General features: G+C 53.4%; 1 protein-coding gene across 1 annotated transcript in view; it reads right to left on the reverse strand.

The window, feature by feature from the left end:
* Positions 1-16,971, reverse strand: part of LASP1 (LIM and SH3 protein 1) — a 53,752-nt gene that overhangs the window by 22,085 nt on the left and 14,696 nt on the right. The window contains exon 3 of the mRNA XM_032279257.1: positions 7,811-7,895. Within this exon, the coding sequence (XP_032135148.1) occupies positions 7,811-7,895 (85 nt within the window). The remainder of the gene's footprint in view (positions 1-7,810; positions 7,896-16,971) is intronic.

Raw genomic sequence — 16,971 nt, forward strand, 5'->3', positions numbered from 1 at the left:
AAAAATTAGCCAGGCATGGTAGTGGGCACCTGTAATCCCAGCTACTCAGGAGGCTGAGGCAGAAGAATCACTTGAACCTAGAAGGTGGAGGTTGCAGTGAGCCAAGATCACACCACCGTACTCCAGCCTGGGTGACAGAGCAAGACTTCATCTTGGGAAAAGAAAACACAGTTCCCACTTCTGTAAAATGGGAACCATAGTGCCAGTCATTCCAATCTACGAAGCAGACAGTGGCTCCAAAGCAGCAGCGCGCCATGGAGCGTGCAGTAGGACTAGACATGCGCTGACGAGGGACAGTGTGAAAATGCTCTGTCAGCAACGAAGTGCTGAACAAATGCCAGCCCCCACTCCTTCCCCTGCTTCCTGGCTTTGCAAGGGTCAGGCCCCTAATCCAGGGGAATAATCGCCATGGCGACGCTGCAATGACATCAGCTGGTTCCCAGGCTCAGGAACCACTTCTGCCTCCGGCTCCCTGTTGGGGAAGGATCATTCATTTCACTGCTGACATAGGAGGCCCTCAGAGGGTGGAGCTGGGGTAGGGGCTGAGAAAGGAGGGTGCCTAGAATTACCACCACCTTGCTGTGTGTCTCTAAGCAAGTCAGTTCCCCTCTCAGGGTCCCCTGAAGGGAGCTGGCTAGCTGATCTCTACAAGCCCTCCCATTTGGAATCTGTAACCACTTTTTTTTTTTGAGAAAAAGTATACCTCTGTTGCCCAGGCCGAAGTGCAATGGCATGACCTCAGCCCACTGCAACCTCTGCCTCCTGGGTTCAAGCAATTTTCCTGTCTCAGCCTCCCAAGTCGCTGGGATCACAGGAATCCACCACCATGTTGGGCTAATTTTTTGTATTTTTAGTAGAGACAGGGTTTCACCATGTTGGCCAGGCTAGTCTTGAACTCCTGACCTCAGGTGATCCACCCACCTTGGCCTCCCAAAGTGCTGGGATTACAGACGTGGCCCACCATGCCCGCGTCTGTGACCGTTTTTAGCACCTTTACACCCTGACTGTGGAGAATCAAGACAGGGAAGACTCTTTGAGAGGCCTCTGGGTAGGGAGGGGTGGCAGAAGTGAAGGGTGGGGGGCCAGGAGTGTAGGGAGGACCCAGCCTGGAGCCCCTCCAGCGGGGCTCCCTTCTCACCCAGGCAGGAGTGCTTGCCCTGTTGTCTAGGATGGCTCACCAGGGTGCCGTGGGGGTCCCTGTGGAGGGAGGGACCTGCCCAAGGTCACAACCCAGTTGTCACTCAGGCCAGGATGCAACTCAGCACTTCGGCCAGCAAACCACACTCCTGGGAGATCCTGGGCTCCCAATTTGGAAACTCTGGTGTCAGGGCCAGGACTGATTGGCCCTGAGGCTCCTGACACCCAAACCACCACCACGAAACTCTAATTTTTATGTCAGTTCTTAGTTATTCTCCCTGGATCTATCTTGCTTCTCATCCCTTCAGACAGGAAGTACAAAATCAACGTTGTTGGATGATGAATGAATTGAATGCAGACACATAATCTCCAAACAAACAAAGGAGCATAACTGGGAAAATACCTGCCTTGATGACCCAACACAAGAAGAAAGGTCATTACTTAAAAACAAAAATTACGCCAGGCATGGTGGCTCATACCTGTAATCCCAGCACTTTGGGAGGCTGTGGAGGGCAGATCATCTGAGGCTGGGAGTTCCAGACCAGCAGCCTGACCAACATGGAAAAACCCCATGTCTACTAAAAATACAAAATTAGCCAGGCGTGGTGGCTCATGCCTGTAATCCTGTAATACTCGGGAGGCTGAAGCAGGAGAATCGCTTGAACCCAGGAGGCAGAGGTTGCTGTGAGCCAAGATCACACCATTGTAGTCCAGGCTGGGCAACAAGAGCGAAACTCCGTCTCAAAAAAAAAAAAAAAAAATGCCAAGCGTGGTGTCTCATGCCTGTAATCCCACCATTTTGGAAGGCCAAGGCAGGTGGGTCACCTGAGGTCAGGAGTTCAAGACTAACCTGGCCAACATGGTGAAACCCTGTCTCTACTGAAAAAACACACAAAAAAATTAGCAGGCATGGTGGGCATAATCCCAGCTACTTGGGAGGCTGAGGCAGGAGAACTGCTTGAATCTTTTATTGCTTGAAAGGTTGCAATGAGGCAAGATGGCGCCACAGCACTCCAGGCTGGGCAACAAGTGAAACTTGGTCTAAGAAAAAAAGCAAAAATTAGGCTGGACTTAAAAACAAAATGGTTCACATCTGTAATCCCAGCAGTTTGAGAGGCCAAGGCAGGTGGATCGCTTGAGCCCAGGAGTTCGAGACCTGCCTGGGCAACACAGCACCCCATTTCACAACATGGTGAAACCCTGTCTCCATAAAAATAAAAATAAAAGCAGGGCACGGAGGCTCACACCTGTAATCCCAGCACTTTGGGAGGCTGAGGCAGGCAGATCATGAGGTCCGGAGATCAAGACCATCCTGGCTAACACAGTGAAACCCTGTCTCTACTAAAAATATAAAAAATTAGCCAGGCGTGGTGGCAGGCGCCTGTAGTCCCAGCTACTCGGGAGGCTGAGGCAGAAGAATCACTTGAACCTGGGAGGCAGAGGTTGCAGTGCGCTGAGATCACACCACTGCACTCCAGCCTGGCAGCAGAGCAAGACTCTGTCTCAAATAAATAAATAATTTTTTTAAATTCATAAATTTTATTTATTTATTTATTTATTTTTAAATAGAGGTGGGGTTTCACCATGTTGGCCAGGCTGGTCTCAAACTCCTGACCTCAGGTGATCCGCCCGCGTCGGCCTTCCAAAATGCTGGGATTACAGGCATGAGCCACCACGCCCAGCCAATTTTTTTTTTTTTTAAATACAAAATGTGTTGAGCAAAATACAACACCAACAATTCCCACTATTATGTGCCTACTATGTGCTGTGGCAACATACTCTGTAACCCATCCCCTTCTAAGGAAAAAGAAACTAGCTCTTAAATGTAGGCCAGGCGCAGTGGCTCATGCCTATAATCCAAGCACTTAAGGAGGCCAAGGTAGGCAGATCACTTGAGGCCAGGAGTTTGAAACCAGCCTGGGTAACATGGTGAAACCCTATCTCTACTAAAAATACAAAAATTAGCCAAGCGTGGTGGTGCACGCCTATAATCCCAGCTATTCAGGAGGCTGAGTCTGGGAAGTCAAGGCCGCAACGAGCCGAGATCGCACCCCTGCACTCCAGCCTGGACGACAGAGACAGACTCTGTCTCAAAAAAAATAAAAATAAAAAATTAGCCGGGCGCGGTGGCTCACGCTTGTAATCCCAGCACTTTGGGAGGCCGAGGCGGGTGGATCACGAGGTCAAGAGATCGAGACCATCCTGGTCAACGTGGTGAAACCCCGTCTCTACTAAAACTACAAAAAATTAGCTGGGCATGGTGGTGCGTGCCTGTAATCCCAGCTACTCAGGAGGCTGAGGCAGGAGAATTGCCTGAACCCAGGAGGCGGAGGTTGCGGTGAGCTGAGATCGTGCCATTGCACTCCAGCCTGGGTAGCAAGAGCGAAACTCCGTCTCCAAAAAAATAAAATTAAAATAAAATAAAATAAAAAATTAGACTCACACAGATGGAGAGGAGAGCTGATGGAAAGAGCCGGGGCTGGAAGTCGTGGTCAAAAGGTTGCTGTGTGTGCTTCCCCACTTCATCATACCCAAGTTCCATTCCCTCTGCTTTCCAGGAGAACCGTCACAGCAAACGCTGAGTGCTGACTCCACACCAGGAATCTTTAAACGCTTAGCATGTACTCCTATCTCACACCATCCTCTGGAGGGAGGTAATCCCCATTTTCAGACAAAGGCACTGTGCAGAGAGGTTACGTAACTTGCCCAAGGTCACACAACTGGTGGCAGCAGATGTAGGATTCAATCTCAGGCCAGCTAGTTCGGGTAAGAGTGATGCCCCTCCACCCTCACTGCTCACAATCTCCAAGGAGGAGGAGAACCCCCCCTGTCATTTCCCACGACCCCATGAAGGTGAGTTGATGAATGTAAAAAGTGGAACAGACTCCTGGCACTTGGCACTTCTGCCTGGGCTCAGGGCCACACAGACACCTCCAGCTTAATCCCACCCCAAGGCCGCTGCCTCTGCTCACCCTGAGGGTGGGGTGGGAGCAGCAGGTGAGAAGGGGGGCTGGGGATCCTGCTGCCAGCCCCGAGTCAGCCAGGCCTGGGCAGGACTACCAGAGGGTCATTTCTGGACGGTTCCGTGGTGACCTCCTCCACAGGGGAGGATCCAGGTGTCCCAGACACCTAAAGTGCCACTTTGGAGACCAATATAGAGATGGGAAAATAAACACAGCTGAAATAGCCCGGGAGCTTAGGCCCAGAAGGGGCATGGAGAGAAGCCAGCTGCCCCCGTGGGTGGGGCTGGTGAGCAGACACGGCTCCCACTTCCCTTCCCACAGGCGGCTCTCGCCAGCCCTGCCCCTGCTGCGGCCACAGGAACCAGAACCTGTCACTGCTCCAGCCTGGCTGGCTCAGCCCTTCCAAGCCTCAAAGCATCAGGCCCAGCCCCCAGCTTGAGGCAAATGGGTTTGCTGTCCCCATTTTACTGTTGAGGAAGAACAGCCCTGAGAGGAACGACAGCTCTGGGCCCAGTCTCAGGCCACACAGCTAGGGGTGGTGGGAAGGGAGACAGGACTGCAAAGAAGGCAGTGCACATTCTTCCCTGCCTGTCCTGGCCGTCAGCCCCCACCCCGAGGACCCCCACCTCCAGGGGACAGAGCTGGGCCCTCAGTGCAAAGCCCTACCCTAACCTTGCACCCCTCAGAGAATACAAATGGGGTCGGAGCTCTCCTGCCTACGGGCCCATCTCTAAGCTTCTTAAAGTGGGACCAAAAGTCTTTATAGAATCACGGGGGAGTCAAAACGCAGATTCTTACACCTTACGCAGAGCTGCCAAGCAAGTCCCTTCGGTGGTGCCTAGAAATCTGCATTCCAACAAGCCCTCCCTACTTGCCGGTGTCTGCTGCATCCTGTAGGGTGGGAGCACGGGGCGGGGTGCCTGTGCCGTCAGCACCGTTCAGAGCAACCGGCTCCAGGGCTAGATTGCAGGGCTTGATGTCTGCCTCTGTCCGTGGGCTCAGGGCAAGTGGGGCAGCCTCTGTAAACATCAGCGTCCCTATCTGTATGATGGAGATAGTAACAGCCACTCTTTCTTTTTTTTCTAAAGATGGGGTTTCACCATATTGCCAGGCTGGTTTTGAACTCATGACCTCAGTTGATCCACCCACCTCAGCCTCCCAAAGTGCTAGGATTACAGGCGTGAGCCACCGCGCCTGGCTAACAGCCACTCTTTCACCAGGTGGCTGTGACGATTAAAAAAAGTCAGGCACACACATGCGCGCGCGCGCGCACACACACACACCCACCCCCCCCCCCACGGGCACAGTCTGGCCCTCAGTGAGACCCTAATGAAAAGTGACCACCATTCTCATCTCTCCAGATCCCTGCCCAGGAACCCAGCAGGCCAGGCCTCTGGGAAACAGGGGGCACAGGCCAGGGACAGGAGCCCCCAAACCCAGAGTGTGGTGCCAGCTTCCCCTGTGGGGAGCAGAAGCAGCCCCTGCCAACAGCAGGCTCTGCCCACCTGCTGCCCATCCTGGCCGGGGGAACCACGTGGAGTGCTTCCTCCTCAAACCCCACCCCTCCGGGATCAGGTGCCAGGGGCAAAAAGAGCTGCAGCCATGGCAAAAAGAGCTGCAGCCATGCTTTTGTGGGACTGACAAAGGCTGAGGGGTTTGAATTTCTCCCCTGAGAAGGGGGGGGAGGGTGTGTGTGTGTGTGAGTGCGTGTGTGAGTGTGTGTGTGTGTCTGTCTGTGTCTGTCTGTCTCTCTCTCTCTCTCCAAAGACCTGCCACCTGCTCCCAGCTCCTTCTGAGCCCCTCCACCCCGGCCCCCATGGCCAGGGAATCTGAGGCAGGAGTTAGGCCCTGGCAGGAATCCGTAAAATCTGGCCAGGAAGCCAGGCCCCTGCCTCCTTGGCTGACAGCAGGCCATGGTGTTCCCAGCAACTTCAGCTTCTGCCACAGGTGAAGGGTGGCAGTTGTGAGCTGCTGCTGCCCGGTCTGTGGGCCTCAGGCCCTACCACGGCTGTGCAGGGTCATGGGCCCCACGCTTGGAATGCAAGACCAGGGCCCAAATCCTGGATCCTCAGTCACCCACTCAGTTCCCTCATCTGTAAAACAGAGACAGTGGGTCTTCTACCTTCCCCCAGAGCCGAGTCAAGGGTAAACAGGGAAGTAACTAAAGCCATTTGCTCAACTATGCAATTTCTTCCTTTCCCTTTTTTTAGGGACAGGGACTCACCCGTCACCCAGGCTGGAGTGTAGTGATGCCATCATGACTGCAGCCTCCAACTCGACAGCTCAAGTGATCCTCCTGCCTCAAATTCCCAAATAGCTTCAACCACAGGTACACACCGCCATCCCTGCTAGGTTTTTTGTTTGTTTGCTTTACAGGGACCAGGTATTGCTATGTTGCCCCAGCTGGTCTCGAACTCCTGGGCTCAAGTAATCCTTCCACCTTGGCCTCTCAGAGCACAGAGATTACAGGCACGAGCCACAGTCCCCACCATAAACTACAAAACTTCTCTACAGCATAAAGAACTATCATGTTTATTATTAAGGTAGAGACTGTTCCTTAGGGAGTGGAGAGTCTCAGGGTGAGACAGCCCTGCATTCAAATCTGTCCGAGTCTAATTTCTCTTCTCTAAAGGGAGGGATCCTACAGCTGCACGGGACTGGGTATGATTAAAGGAGCGCACGTTAACATTGTTATGGCCTCTCCTCCTACCCGCAGGACCTCAGCCAGTCCCTTAACGTCGCTGGGCCTCAGTCGCCTCATCTGTAACAACGGGGAAGACAGCACCTTCCTCACAGGTCAGCTGGGAGGATTCCCAGAGAGGGTACATGGAAAGCTCAACACAAGGTAGGGTCGCTTCTCCCTGATGGACGGACCCAGGCTGTCAGTCAAGATCAGGCAGCAGGAGTCCCCTCCAGAGGAACCTCGAGAGGCCCCGCTGTGGCCCACTGGAACTTCTGCAGTCTTCTGCTGTTCTGGGGCACCTGCCCATGCAGTAAATTCCTCTACAGGTATTCTCTCGCGTAATTCTTTCATCTGCTGAAGCCCCCACCACCCCGCACCCCCATCACCAGGTTTGTCCGGGAAGCCCTTGCACCCCCAGCCAGGGCGAGTCAGTTGTTCTGTTCTCAGGGCTCCAGACCCTTTGCTTATTCTTCAGTGTCCCTGAGGACTGGAACCCGTCCTCCCCATTACAGGGGCACACACCTCCCACTCAGCAGGGCTCTAGAAAGTCAAGCCAAAGGAGACAAAGGCAGGACAGCCCCCCTCCCCAAGGCAGAGCCCTTCACACCTTGCCCACCAGGGCGTGGAGGTTTGGGACGTGGCTATAGAGGGTGGGCTGCACAGCCTCAGAATGGCATGACCTGGAGGGGCAAATTCCTTGGTCCTCCCAAACCTGTCCTTTGTGGGTGAGTGTGAATGGGGAAGAGGGAGGGAAGAACAGCTTCCTAGAGGAGGTGGGCTTTAGGGAGCCCCAGAGCAGGCTCAGTAGACACCCCCACACCTCTCCAACACCCTCTAGGTAGGAACCTGGGGAATGCTCTGCCCTGCTCCTTTGATAAAGTCAGGGGTGGGGGCCGAGAGTCAAGGCAATGCCTGGATTGATTTCAGCACCTCGGCCTTGCAGAGTTACCGCAGGGGGAAGGTGCTCTTGCCAAACGCCCGGCTTACAACATCCCTCCCCAGCATCCCTGCCCCCACAGCCCCTCACCTGACTCTGGAGCTCACTCTGTTGCTTGAGGCGAAGGTTTTCCGGGGTGTCGGCCACCATGGTGAAGGACTGCTTGGGGTAGTGTCTGCAAGAAGCAAAAGAAGACTCAGGGTCACTCTGGGGAAGGGGCAGGAGCCACTGGGCTTCTCACAGAGCGCTCTCTCCTGGGAACTACCTCCTAGGCCTGGGCAGCCCCTGCCCCGGCCCCACAGGGGGACCTCAGTGTCCACTGCCAACGCCAAGGGGAGACAAGCATTTCTCAGACTCAGCTGGGACTGGCTGACCTGGGAAGACACAGCAGGCATCAGTGGCAGGCCGGCCAGGAAAGCTGTCTGAGCGAAAGGATGGCCATCAGGACACTCTCTGAGGGTTGAAGGTCACCCTTGTCTGGGGATAATCCATGCCCTAGTGCCTACCACACACAGAACTCGAGGCCACTGGGCCCGACTAGGGGAAGATGGGCACGGGTTCAGCTAAGACCCGAAGTGGAGACCAGCCATGCAGAGGAGGGTACAGGGGAACAGAAAAAGAAGGGGACGGCCAGGTGTGGTGGCTCACTTTGAGAGGCCAAGGTGGGCGGGTCACAAGGTCAGGAGTTCAAGACCAGCCTGGCCAACATGGTGAAATTTTTTAGTCTCTACTAAAAAATTAGCCAGGCGTGGTAGCACACACCTGTAATCCCAGCTACTCAAGAAGCTGGGGTAGGAGAATTGCTTGAACCCAGGAGACAGAGATTGCAGTAAGCTGAGACCACGACACTGCAACTCCAGCCTGGGCAGCAGAGCAAGACTCCATCTCAAAAAAAAAGGAAAAAGAAAAAGAAAGGGACACACATATCCAGGGGGACTTCCTGGAGGAAGTGGTGATAGAGAAAACACAAGACCAATGTGGTGTTTCAAAGGGTGAACAAGGTCCAACTTCATTTCAGGGTAGGTGGGAAGGCCAGCCTGAGGACGAAAAAGGAGGTCACCTGCGGGTGACAGGTAAAATACAGGTTGAATATCCCTTTTTTTTTTTTTTTTTTTGAGACGGAGTTTCACTCTTGTTACCCAGGCTGGAGTACAATGGCACGATCTCGGCTCACCGCAACCTCCACCTCCTGGGTTCAGGCAATTCTCCTGCCTCAGCCTCCTGAGTAGCTGGGATTACAGGCATGCGCCACCATGCCCAGCTAATCTTTTGTATTTTTAGTAGCGACGAGGTTTTTTCACCATGTTGGCCAGAATGGTCTCGATCTGCTGACTTCGTGATCCACCCGCCTCGGCCTCCCAAAGTGCTGGGATTACAGGCTTGAGCCACCGCGCCCGGCCTGAAACATAATTATTGACTGCTTTTTGACCTGTGACCTATCACACGAGGCCAGCTGTGGAATTTTCCCTGTGGCATCATATCAGCACTCAAAGTTTTCTATCTTAGAGCACTTCAGATTCTGGAATTTTGGATTGGGGCTGCTCAATCTGTAGTAACAACAGTGGCTCACGCCTGTAACCCTAGCACTTTGGGAGGCTGAGGCCGGCGGATCATGAGGTCAGGAATTCAAGACCAGCCTAGCCAACATGGCCAAACCCCGTCTCCACTCAAAATACAAAAATTAGCGAAACGGTGGTGTGCACCTGCAATCCCAGCTACTCAGGAGGCGGAGGCAGGAGAATTGCTTGAACCTGGGAGGCAAAGGTTGCAGTGAGCCAAGATCGCCCCACTGTACTCCAGCCTGAGTGACAGAGAGAGACTGTGTCAAAAAAAAAAAAAAAAAATAGTGAATGTTCGCCCTGTGCTAAGGGCTTACGTGCTCTAGTTCACCAAATTCTCACAGCCACCAGGTGTAACTGGTACTCAGTGTACCCCTTTGACAGATGGAAGAACTGAGGCCAGAGAGGTTAAAAACATGACCAAGGCACACAGGGATCCAGCTCTGCACCCAGACAATCTCTTCAGTTCATGCTGAACTAAGCCGCCCAATTTCCAGGCCCAGGAAGGCCTGACCCCCAGCAAGACGGCCTAGCTTGGAGGTAGCCAGAGCCAGGGCAACCCTCAGAGTCTGCAGAGACCTCTAGAAGAATCTGGTCCAACTCCCTCATTTCAGAGGAGGAAACGGTGTGCTGGCACCAGGCACCTCTCCCTTAGCCATCTTCATAATTAACTGATTTATCACAGCAATGTATTATTGTCTCCTCTCTCCACTACTTCACTATGAGGGGGCGGATTTTGGGGTCTCTTTTGTTCATTGATTTATCTCAGGCTCCTAGAATAGAAGGCAATGCTCAATAAATAATTGTTGAATAAACAAAAGTCAGGCTGGGCGTGGTGACTCACACCTGTGATCCCAGCACTTTGGGAGGCCAAGGCAGGTGGATCACTTGAGGCCAGGAGTTCGAGACCAGCCTGCTAACATGGTGTAATTCCATCTCTATTAAAAATACAAAAATTAGCCAGGTACAGTGGCGCACAACCATAATCCCAGCTACTGAGGAAGCTGAGGCAAAAGAATCGCTTGAACCTGAGAGGCAGAGATTGCAGTGGGCCATGACTGCACCACTGCACTCTAGCCTGGGTGACAGAGCGAGACACTGTCTCAAAAAAAAAAAAAAAAAAAGTCACACCAGGAGTTGACGCTGGTACAGGGCTAGAACTCAGTCCTCCTCCATCCCCCTCTCATCATGAAGTCCCCTGGCAAACCAGCTGCAGGAGAGACAGGCAGCTGTGAGTCATGGTGGTTTGTGTGTACGTGCTGGCATGAGAATCGGCTGAGGGGCTGCATGGGCCCCAGTTACTTCAGGGACTGGTGGGTGGTTTCTCCAAGCAGGAACCCACCAAGTCATTTTTAGCCCTGGATGACCACAACCACAGCCCACCACAGCTGTGAGCCCTGAAGATTCCTGACTCACAGGCCACACCCAGGTAAGCGATGGATTGCCTCCTGGGACCTCTTCCTAGGCACATCCCACCCAAGGCTGACAAACCCATGAGCTAGGCACCAGCTGCCCCTCTGCCTGGCAGCCCCTGTTCTCCAGCCGCCCACACCGCCCTCCATCAGAGCTACCTGTAAACAGGTGACTTCCCTTAAAGCCACCCACCACTTGTGAAGGGCAGGGCTCAGGATTTGAGGACTCAATCAAGGGAGGCATAACCTGAAAGGACCCAGTGCAGGGCTCTGGCCTGGCCACTGACTTAACTGGGTGACCTTGGCAAATCCTTCTTCCCTTGGGCCAGTTTCACTGTCCCAGATCCAGGTGATTCCAGCAGTCCCCTCCCCCAGCCCTCACCAGGGTCCTGGCCATCCAGGTCAGCCCAGACTTGCAGGTTCCCCCGGCAGAGGAAGGGAAGCAGATGAGGCAAGGCAAACACAGGCCAGGCAAGGTGGCTCATGCCTATAATCCCAGCGCTTTGGGAGGCGGAGGCGGCAGGATCACAAGGTCAGGAGTTCGAGACCATCCTGGCCAACATAGTGAAACCCCATCTCTAAAAAAATTAATAATAAATAAACAAATAAATAATAAAGGCAAACACAGGTGCCCACAGCTGGCAACAGACATGGCTTGATGAACATGCAACCAAGTCTGGGGTCCAGTCCCCGTGTCACCCACAGAGCCACCCACAGCTGAGGAGCTCCCTTCAAAGTTCCTGCACAATTCTAGGGCAAGGGAGGATCAACCTCGTCTGTTCCTGGAGACTAGAAAGGGAAGATCTCTAGCAGGGCCGGCAGGCCCTGAGGCCTTAAGAGGGAGGCTTCAGAGACAAGATGACCCTCCCCCAAAATCAGAGCCATTCTGCAGCTGTAAGGGCGGGGGTGGGGGGGGCTGTGAAGAGGAGGGCGTCGGGAAGCAGAGGCACATGTGGCAGGGGCAGGTTCGGGGAGAAGAGACCTGCAGGCACCTCTGGCCCAGCACTCAAAGACTCAATTCTGAAAAGATGAAGCTGGTTAGCATTTGGTGGGAGGGGTAGAGGCAAGCAGGGCAAATGCATCCTCGGGGGCCAGTCTGCAAACCCTGGGGTTTCTCATTTGCCAGAATGCACAGGGTTAAAACAGGCCAGGCTGGGCGCAGTGGCTCACGCCTGTAATCCCAGCACTTTGGGAGGCCCAGGCGGGCAGATCTCTTGAGGCCAGGAGTTCAAGGCCAGTCTGAGCTACAGCACAAGAGCTCGTTTTAAATAAATAAATCAATAAAACAGAGGCTAGCCCCTACGGCCCAAGGACCACCAGACAGGTGCACCTGACATGTCCCACCCACTCCACAGCCCAAAGCTCCTAAACACACTGCACTGTGCCTCACACATGATGAATATACAGATGTGCCCTCTGCACGGATGGGCGCCTCCAAGGAACCGAGGCCAGCAGGTCTACACTTGGCACACACACCCCCGCACCCCACACCGTGTCCCTCTCCTCGCCCTACACCCACTGGAAGGTCTCGGGAGCCCCTCCAACATGAAGCAGGCACCTTGGGTGAGGTTGGCAGGTAGTTCATCCTCTCTTCGGAAGCACCCCTCCCCCACTCTCACTCCCCCACAGCTGCAGCGCTAATCCCATCAGAAGGGAAGTGGAGGTGAGCCAGCCCAGATGTGAGCTCAGCTTAATTTGGCAGGGGTAAGGGAGGATTTTAATCCTGCATCAGATTAACTAAAGAGGCACTCCAGACCCTCCAAGCTCCTACCCCAGCCCCCTAAGCCCAACCCCAGGCAGAGGAAGGCAGGCAGACAGCTCGGGTTATATTCCTCCTGCTGGGTCAACCCTGTCCCCTCCCCACAGCCCAAAGTCCCCCGCCCCCAGTCCTGGCGAGACGATTCTGCCTTTCCCTCCCCCTGCTTACTACGCTTCAGGTTTCCATGGCAACCTCATCTTCAGCTCCAGGCAGGAGAGCAGCGAGAGAGCGAGAGCAGAGAGAGAGAGAGCGAAAGGGAGGGAGGAGAGGTCTATGGGGGTGGTGGAAGAGACACAGACAGCAAGGGGGCCCTCAACTAAGGAGAAGCCCATGAGGGCAAAGTCAGGAGACTGTGTCTCCAGGATCTTTGTGGATAATTTAGGTGAGAGGACAGGTGTCACCGGTTTGTTTCTAGAAGCAAGGGCATGAGAACATCAGTGCACACCTCCCCCACCAGCATGCCAGGCTTTAAAGAAGGCTCCAACTGATTTGACCTCCCTCCAGAAACAAGTTTTGGGAATTCTACCTTTTCCATTCCTCCCCACCCCATCTGTTACCCTCAGATCCCAGCAGGACGGGTGGAATGTGTGCGTGGGTGCTAAGACAGACCAGGGGCCACTAGTCCCAGCTGGTGACCCCGCCAGAACCCAACCCCATGACAGACTGGGCCACGGTGAGGAATGAGGATCAGGCCTGGGTGCGGAGCACAGTCCAAAGCACAGCTGTCCTTTGTCCCATAGGCCAGTCTGTATGGGCCCCTTGTTAATCATTCCAAGTGGGTGGGCTCTCTGCAGGTGCCCCACCCACCCTTCCTCCCTGCTGTCAGCTGCTCTGGGGGGTTTTTGGGAAACGCTGGAGCCAGCCCTATAGGATGGCGGGGTGGAACAGGGCAAACAGGCAGCTATTGGCAGCAGCCTCGGGCTTCAAGGCAATTGACAGGCACACAAAGCAACATCTTGGTACACTGCATCCTGTGCACATTCTCTCTTGAAACCCACCACACAGCTTTGGCCTGGAAAAGGCAAGCATTCTCATCAAGCCATTTTACAGATGGAGAAACTAAGGTCCAGTGTCAAGGGCAGAGACTTGTCCCAGGCACCTCCTCTACATCACAGTTGTCCAGACAGCGAAGGGGAGTCCGACGTCACTCTGCCAGATGGACCCCAGACACACCCAGCACTCGGCTTTGGGGAAAGATGTGCTTGGCAGGTTGGGTACAAAACAAAGCACATCATCCTTCAAACCCAGCTGTTTCCAAGCTCGGCCATTATGAGAAACACTCTGGGGCCTCTCAGCCACACCTACTTAGGAGCTGCCTATCCCTCTGAACTTTTCAAAACTATGAAACAGGCTGGGCACGTAATCCCAGCACTTTGGGAGGCCAAGGTGGGTAGATTACCTGAGGTCAGGAGTTCGAAATCAGCCTGGCCAATATGGTAAACCCCTCTATACTAAAAATACAAAAATCAGCCAGGTGTGGTGGCACACGCCTATGATCCCAGCTACTCGGGAGTCTGAGGCAGGACAATCACTTGAACCTGGGAGGTGGAGGTTGTAGTGAGCAGAGATCACACTTCTGCAGCCTGGATGACAGAGAGAGACCTCATCTCAAAAAAAAAAAATAAAGCCAGGCTAGGTGGCTCATGCCTATAATCCCAGGTCAGTAGTTCATGACCAGACTGGTCAACATGGTGAGATCCCGTCTCTATTAAAAATACAAAAAAAAATTAGCCAGGCATGGTGGTGGCTTCCGGTAATCCCAGCTACTTGGGAGGCTGAGGCAGAAGAATCCCTTGAACCCGGGAGGCGGAAGTTGCAGTGAGCCGAGATCGTGCCATTGCACTCCAGCCTGGCCAATAAGAGTGAAACCAAGTCTCAAAAAAAAAAAAGATATGATACAGAAGAGGCCCTGTATCCCAGGAGCGGGGTATCCAGGACTTCTGGGTCTCCTTCCTGCTCAGTGGGACTACAGGGGCAAGGTTTCCGGGCTCACAGGTGACAGGGACGGCTTGTCGGCCACCAGCCTCACTCCCTAGTCCTGCCATCAGCCACACTCCAGGGTCAGAAGAATAGAAAAGGGAACCTGAAAGCCCAGCACCCTTTCTGCACAGAGCCTCACCCCTCCCAGGCTCGGACCCCTTCAAAAACCACAGCTTTGTGTTCAAGGAGGAGCAAAAATACATCAACAAAAGCAACAAGGAGCTTTTGGTTTTACCAAAAGAAGAAAAAAAAAAAGCCCCCACATCCTGCCTCTAGAAAAGGCTGCTGATTCCAAAAGCCCCTGCTGGGAAGGCTGCCCACAGGCGGGAAGGGAGGGCTCCCTGCTAACCCAGTTTCTCACCCGTCCGGCCCCTCCAGCCAAAGGGGCTGAGGTGGTGGGGATAGGAAGCAACAAGGAGGCATTGTTCAGCCAGAGGGAAAAAAGAGAGCTGTCAAAAAGATCAAGGCTAGACTTGAGGAAGAACTTACCAGCCATCAGATTGCACAAAAAATGAGAGAAAAAAAAAAAAAAAGCCTGCCCCTGTCCGTAATATAGAAAGAGAAACGATCCTGCCAAGTTGAGTAAGGCATGGAAACGCGGGCCTGTTTCCTCATCTGTAAAACGTGGGTGTTAGGAAGCAAGTGGTCCCTGAGGCTCCAGGAGGCCTTGGGGATGGGGATTTGGGGGTGACTGCAGTGGGGGGGCTACCTGGAGGCCACGTTTGGCCACTTGGGCTGGTCATTTGCACTTGCCTGCCCCTGCCCACAGTCATTCCTAGTCCCAATTTTCCCAGTTAGAGGCAGAGAATTTTGGGGAGGAGGGAAAGCCTGAGGCCCCAGTTCGGGGTTTGCCTACTCCTGCCCCACCCCACCTATTTTTATTTTTATTTTCATTTTTACATTTTATAGAGACGGAGTCTCCCTCTGTTGCCCAGGCTGGAGTGCAGTAGCACAATCAGGGCTCATTGCAGCCTCAACCTCCCAGGCTCAAGCGATCCTCCCGACTCAGCCTCCCAAGATGCTGAGACCACAGGCATGCACCACCACGCTTCACTAACCTATTTTTTTTGTAGAGACCAGGCTCGTCTTGAATTCCTAGCCTCAGGCGATCCACCCTCCTCAGTCTCCCAAAGAGCTGGGATTTCAGGCATAAACCACCACACCCAGCCCTGCCCCATCGCTTAGAAGCAGTTGGGATTGGCCTGTGGTGGCTCATGCCTGTAATCCCAGCACTTTGGGAGACTGAGGCAGGCAGATCACCTGAGGTGAGGAGTTGGAGACCAGCCTGGCCAACATGGTAAAACCCCATCTCTACTAAAACTACAAAATAAGCCAGGCGTGGTGGTGCATGCCTGTAATCCCAGCTACTTGGGGGACTGAGGCAGGAGAATTGCTTGAACCTTGGAGGTGGAGGTTGCAGTGAGCTGAGATCATACCACTGCACTCCAGCCTGGGCAACAAGAACGAGACTCCATCTCAAAAAAAAAAAAAAAGAGCTGGGATTAAAGACAGTTTGCTAGAATCCAGAGACACATAAGCACTCAAACTTTCTTGGCACAGACCCCACCCTGCTCCCACCTGAGGCCTAGGGGAAGGAGCAGAAACATAGTCAGTCCCTGGTTCCCCAAAATCAGTGACATCTTCACCCTCCTCAGCCCTCACCCACAGCTCAAGGAAACTGGAGAATGGACCCTCAATATTCACAGTCAGAGAAGAGGGGAAAGGTACAGCCAAGTCCCCTCCTTTCCTTCTCCGGCCCCTGCCACTTTCCACTTGACACCCCTGGCTGGCAACCCCACCTCCTGTCAGTAGGGCCCAAAGAGGAGGGAACAGGCAGTTTCTCTGGTCCCCAGCCCCCAGCCCTGACCTTCGGGCTCCTGGACTATCTACAGGGAGACAAAGATGCAGGTTTATGCTAAGCCAGGGCGTGTGTACTCATCTGCTCACTGTAGGAAAATCCAGTTTACAAAACAAATAATGGAGGGTATAAATAACTCTCTAATCAAGAGAAGGCTCACCACACCCACCCAGAAGCTTCAAGAAAGAATTCCATTGTGGCACGGTGGCTCACACCTATAATCCCAGCACTATGAGAGGCTGAGGCAGGTGGATCACCTGAGGTCAAGGGTTCCAGACCAGCCTGGCCATCATGGCAAAACCCCGTCTCTACTAAAAATACAAAAATTAGGGCATGGTGGCCAGTGCCTGTAATCTGAGCTACTCAGGAGGATGAGGCAGGAGAATTGCTTGAACCCAGGAAGCGGAGGTTGCAGTGAGCTGAGATCGCGCCACTGCACTCCAGCCTGAGTGACAGAGAGAGACTCTGTGTCAAAAACATACAGACTTATGCTATTGTTTTCAAAAACTGCACAGATTTCCACAGTAAAGGAGTCATAGTTTCCTTAACAGATTATTTTTCAAAGTACGTTTCAATTATTTCGAAATGTTTTCATTATAAACTGAGTAAGTTATATATCTTATGCCTTCATATATCTTTTTTTTTTTTTTTTTTTTTGAGACGGAGTTTTGCTCTTGCTACCC

The sequence above is a fragment of the Sapajus apella genome, unplaced genomic scaffold, assembly GCF_009761245.1.
Source record: "Sapajus apella isolate SASKATOON/1434 unplaced genomic scaffold, GSC_monkey_1.0 scaffold12, whole genome shotgun sequence".
Lineage (NCBI taxonomy): Eukaryota > Metazoa > Chordata > Mammalia > Primates > Cebidae > Sapajus > Sapajus apella.